The 4,392-nt window shown below is 43.8% G+C and overlaps 1 protein-coding gene across 1 annotated transcript; it reads right to left on the reverse strand.

Moving 5' to 3' along the window:
• Nucleotides 1-113: 113 nt before the first annotated feature.
• LOC123176594 (probable LRR receptor-like serine/threonine-protein kinase At3g47570) lies at nucleotides 114-3,553 on the reverse strand (the record flags this gene model as incomplete). The annotated part of the gene is given in 2 exon segments (XM_044590721.1): nucleotides 114-198; nucleotides 289-3,553. Coding segments are annotated over 2 exon segments (3,017 nt in total), but the record flags the coding sequence as incomplete, so codon positions are not given.
• Nucleotides 3,554-4,392: the final 839 nt, after the last annotated feature.

The following is a 4,392-nucleotide window of genomic DNA, read 5'->3' on the forward strand; positions in this document are numbered from 1 at the left end:
TAAAAGACCCTTGTAGTAGCTGATCATCCACAACACGGACAAGTTCTGCGGGAAATGCCTCAACAACCCACTGCCTCAGGCTTATTTCTCCAACAAAAAACACATCTGTGGGTCTCTTTCTAGTGAAGACTTCAAAGAGCATGATTCCAAAGCTGAATACATCACTTTTTCGTGAAGCTTTTGCCTGAGCCCCATACTCTGAAATTAAGGCATGCCTGATTAACTTAATTGTTCAATGGTTCAATAAGAGGTAGATTGAGCAAGAAAAGTGCTAGCTAGTAACAGTACCTGGTGCCATGTAGCCAACAGTTCCAGGCATGCTTGCAGTGATTGTAGAGCTGTCATCACCTAGTAACAACCTTGCAATGCCAAAGTCTGCCACATGTGCTGTCATGTCCTCATCGAACAACACATTGCTAGGCTTCAAGTCACAGTGCAAGACCACCTCGTAGTGTTCATGGTGCAGATACTCCATTGCCAATGACACATCGAGCATGATGCCTAGTCTCTCACTGAATCCCAATTCGGTTGTACCTTGAGAGTTGTGTAGCAGCATTTCTAAGCTGCCATTGGGCATGTATTGAAGCACCAATGCCCTAAATTCCAAGTTGGAGCAGGTATTGAGTATCCTCATTAGATTGCGGTGTCGTGCCATCCGTAGTACACCACACTCTGCATCAAAGCTTCTCATCGCTTGTTCTAGCTGCATGTCTAGAACTTTGATTGCAACAATCAAACCATTGCTTAGTTGGCCCTTGAAAACTTTTCCGAAACTTCCAGACCCTAGCAGGTTGCTCTCACTAAAATTATCAGTTGCTCGAACAAGCTCATGGTACGAGACCAGGTGATGGGTGGGCATGTCAACCATACCGGGAGAAGCAGACATCCCTTGCCGCTTCGTAATCTTCTTTCTGACTGTTACATATATGCAGAAAGCTACAAGTCCAATTGCTATGATGATAGTAGGGAGCATAATCTTCAGCATGCGGCCATTATTAGCTCTTTTAGAGTTACTTGGGCACATTGGAAATCCTAAACGTGAAGCACCACAAAGCCCTGAATTCCCCGTCAAGGATTGCTGACTAATATTTAAGAAGACACCACCTTCTGGTACTTGACCTTGTAGCTTGTTGAAAGACATGTTCAAGCTGGTCAAGATGGTGAAATTTACTAGGTACTTTGGTATTGTACCAGAGAGATTGTTATGTGATAGGTCCAAAGTTTGCAAGCTGGTTAGCTTGCCGAAAGATTCTGGAAGTGAATCATCAAATGAATTGTGTGACAGGTTCAAGTAGGCCATCGTTTGGAGTTGTCCAACCGAATATGGGATGCTACCAACCAAGAGGTTGGCAGAGAGGTCCATGCTGTAAATTTGATTCAAATTGCCCATATCAACCGGTAATGTGCCAGCAAAGAAGTTTCGAGACACATCTAGCTTAATGACACTGTCAAGATGAAATAAACTCGATGGGATTATTGATGATAACTGGTTGGCAGACAGTACCAGGTATTCTAACTTGGTGAGGTTACCAATCCCCTCCGGTATTGAACCAGACAATTTATTGTTGTAGAGGAACAAATGACCTATATTCTTAAGCATTGCAATCTGAGGTGGGATGGACCCAAACAAGTGATTTCCATCAAGGTCAAGCCACTGGAGATTCTCCATCATCACGATGGATTCTGGAATCTTGCTATCCAACTGATTCTTTGAAAAATCTAGCCATTCAAGACCTGTTAAGTTTGAAATCGTAGCCGGAAGTTCACCCACAAAATTGTTCTCAGATGCACTAAAAATCTGCAATTGGCTTGACAGGTTCCCCACATAGTTAGGAATGCCCCTGGTGAAATTATTTGAAGAGATGTGAAGAAACTGGAGCTTTCTAAAATTAGAAAAACGGGATAAGAAGCTAAGATCCCCCTCTAGGCAGTTCTCTGAAATATCAATACGAACCATAGAGTTGGTACTACCAATTGTTCTTGGTACCGATCCAAGGAACATATTATTGTTTAAGTGTAGGTATGCTAATTCAGACAGGTTACCAAGAGAAGCAGGAATGGGTCCGACTAGTTGATTGTCCGAGACATCAAACCAATTCAGTTGGTCCAACTGTCCAAATTCTTCCGGAATGGCTCCTGACAGCTTACAGCCATCTAGGCCTAGTAAACTTAGTTGAGTGAGGTTGCTAAGTGCAGCAGGAATTGGACCAACAAGGTGATTCTCGTCGAAAGAAAGGAAAGTGAGATGAGAAAGCTTGCCCAGCCACGTTGGCACAACACCCTCAAAGAAATTCTGGCTGAAGGAGATACCTTGGAGGTAGCTACAAGAGGAGAGCCCCGATGGAATCTCACCGGTGAATTTGTTGCTGTCCAGGCTGATTCTTCGCAACGCTGGTAGACTAAAACTTTCGTTGCTAGGAATCGGACCAGTTAAGTTGTAGTTGAAGTCAAGCCAGAGTTTAGTTAATCTAGAATGGTTGAATACGGATGGAGGTACTGGGCCGCTGAAATGATTCGCTTGAAGGACAAGGGACTTGAGCATTGGTAAGGAGCCAATACAAGATGGTATATGTCCTGACAGGCTATTGTTGGCGATGTTCAGGTAAGTTATCAGGGGCGTATTATTAAATAGATAGGTGGGTATTGAGCCGCTCAGGTAATTCCTCATGATACTGAAGTAGCTAAGACTCTGCAGGTTCTGCAGTTCTACCGGGATTGAACCAGATAGATGGTTAAAATGCAAGGAAAGAACATGAAGCCTTGTGAGGTTTCCTATGGTGGTTGGGATGCTACCTGATAGATCATTGTATCCGATATTCAGGTATTTAAGACGACGAAGCCGTCCTAAATCATCGGGGATGGAGCCTGTGAGATTTGTAGTCTCGAGGTTGAGAACAGAGAGGAAAGAGAGATTACAAAGGTGGGGACTGACTGATCCATGGAGGGGGGAGCCCGACAGTCTCAAAGCGGTGACGCGCTGCCGGCGCCGACTGCATGTGACACCAAACCAGTGGCAGAAATTCGTGCCGGTGGTCCAATTGCTGGCAAGGATGCCGAGAGGGTCGGAGAGCTGCGCTTTGAAAGCAAGCAGGGCAGCAAGATCAGTGTCGCTGCCATTGCTCTTGCTTGGACCAGGAGAAGAAGATGTGGGTACAGTGCAGAGCAGGGTGATCAAGAAGAGAATGGGTATGGATATGGATGGAAATCCAGGTGAGGCCATGTATGTTTGGGACAGAGATGCAAGTGTATGCTTTGGCTTTGGGCTGATGATGTCTTATAGATCCATGCATCAATCCATCTTAATATGGTGGGAAGGGTCGTTTTTGATAGTCTCCAGCTTCACAGTGGTGCTTTTGGCGTCAAAGACCACTAGGTAATATTTTTGTGGATTAGTGCAGAGATCCCTAACGGTGCCTGTGAGAGCTTTTGATATAGGAGGCTCCAGCTTTTCCAAGTGGTGCTTTCCACATCGAAGACCTTGACTTACGGTCAATCTCTGCTGGGGAGTGAACGCACATGCGCACTACTACTACTACGACAAGAGGAAATAATGGAGACAAAAAGCTTATGTTTGAGTAGTCACATAATATGTATTAGCAAGACCCAATTCAAAAGTTGTACTGTAGTATATTACAGAAAATATAAACCCACAGACTGTAGCACGTAGTACGTGTAGGTCCCCTGTCTTTGTCCATCTGCAACCGCTCATTTGTGTTGCTTTCTCCCCGTCAAAGCAATAAACGAAAAATATTTGAGATGCTTTTAGTTCTTTCAGCATTTAGATAGGAGCAGCACTGAAACTATAGACCATATCTTCCTCCTTCCTACTGATGATGATGATGCCCATTTACCAAGTCAAGTGCTAGGTATGTTTATACTACTGCTATCGGGCTGGACCACAATCTCACATTTCTTTCATTCGTCCACGATGATTGATGTGCTGGAGGGCACTGCAGCAGCTGTCGCGTGCTACTACAACACGACTATGACTGCCACCTGCCGAAAAAGATGGGTATAGGAAGGATTAGCAAATTACTTCGTCTCAGGTTATATTATGCAAAATTACTTCGTCTCTGTTATATAATGCAAAATTACTTCGTCTCGGTTTTATTACATAAATTACCTCAATGTTTCTGGAATATTATTTTGTTTCGATAAAGGGTGGACTTTATTAGCTCATAAAGGAGCATCAAGAAAATACAAACCAAAAGAACACACACCCGGCTTCTGCATAGCTAAGATGCACACAGTCAACACAAACGCACACACACAAAAAACACGGCAGCAAATAGCAAAGTCATATAAGACCAAAGCTATGCGTATCCGAGAAAAAAAATAAAAACCCAAAGTGATCAGAGCCACGATCAGCAAACTACAGTAAACACCATATTC

The sequence above is a fragment of the Triticum aestivum genome, unplaced genomic scaffold (assembly GCF_018294505.1).
Source record: "Triticum aestivum cultivar Chinese Spring unplaced genomic scaffold, IWGSC CS RefSeq v2.1 scaffold294414, whole genome shotgun sequence".
NCBI lineage: Eukaryota > Viridiplantae > Streptophyta > Magnoliopsida > Poales > Poaceae > Triticum > Triticum aestivum.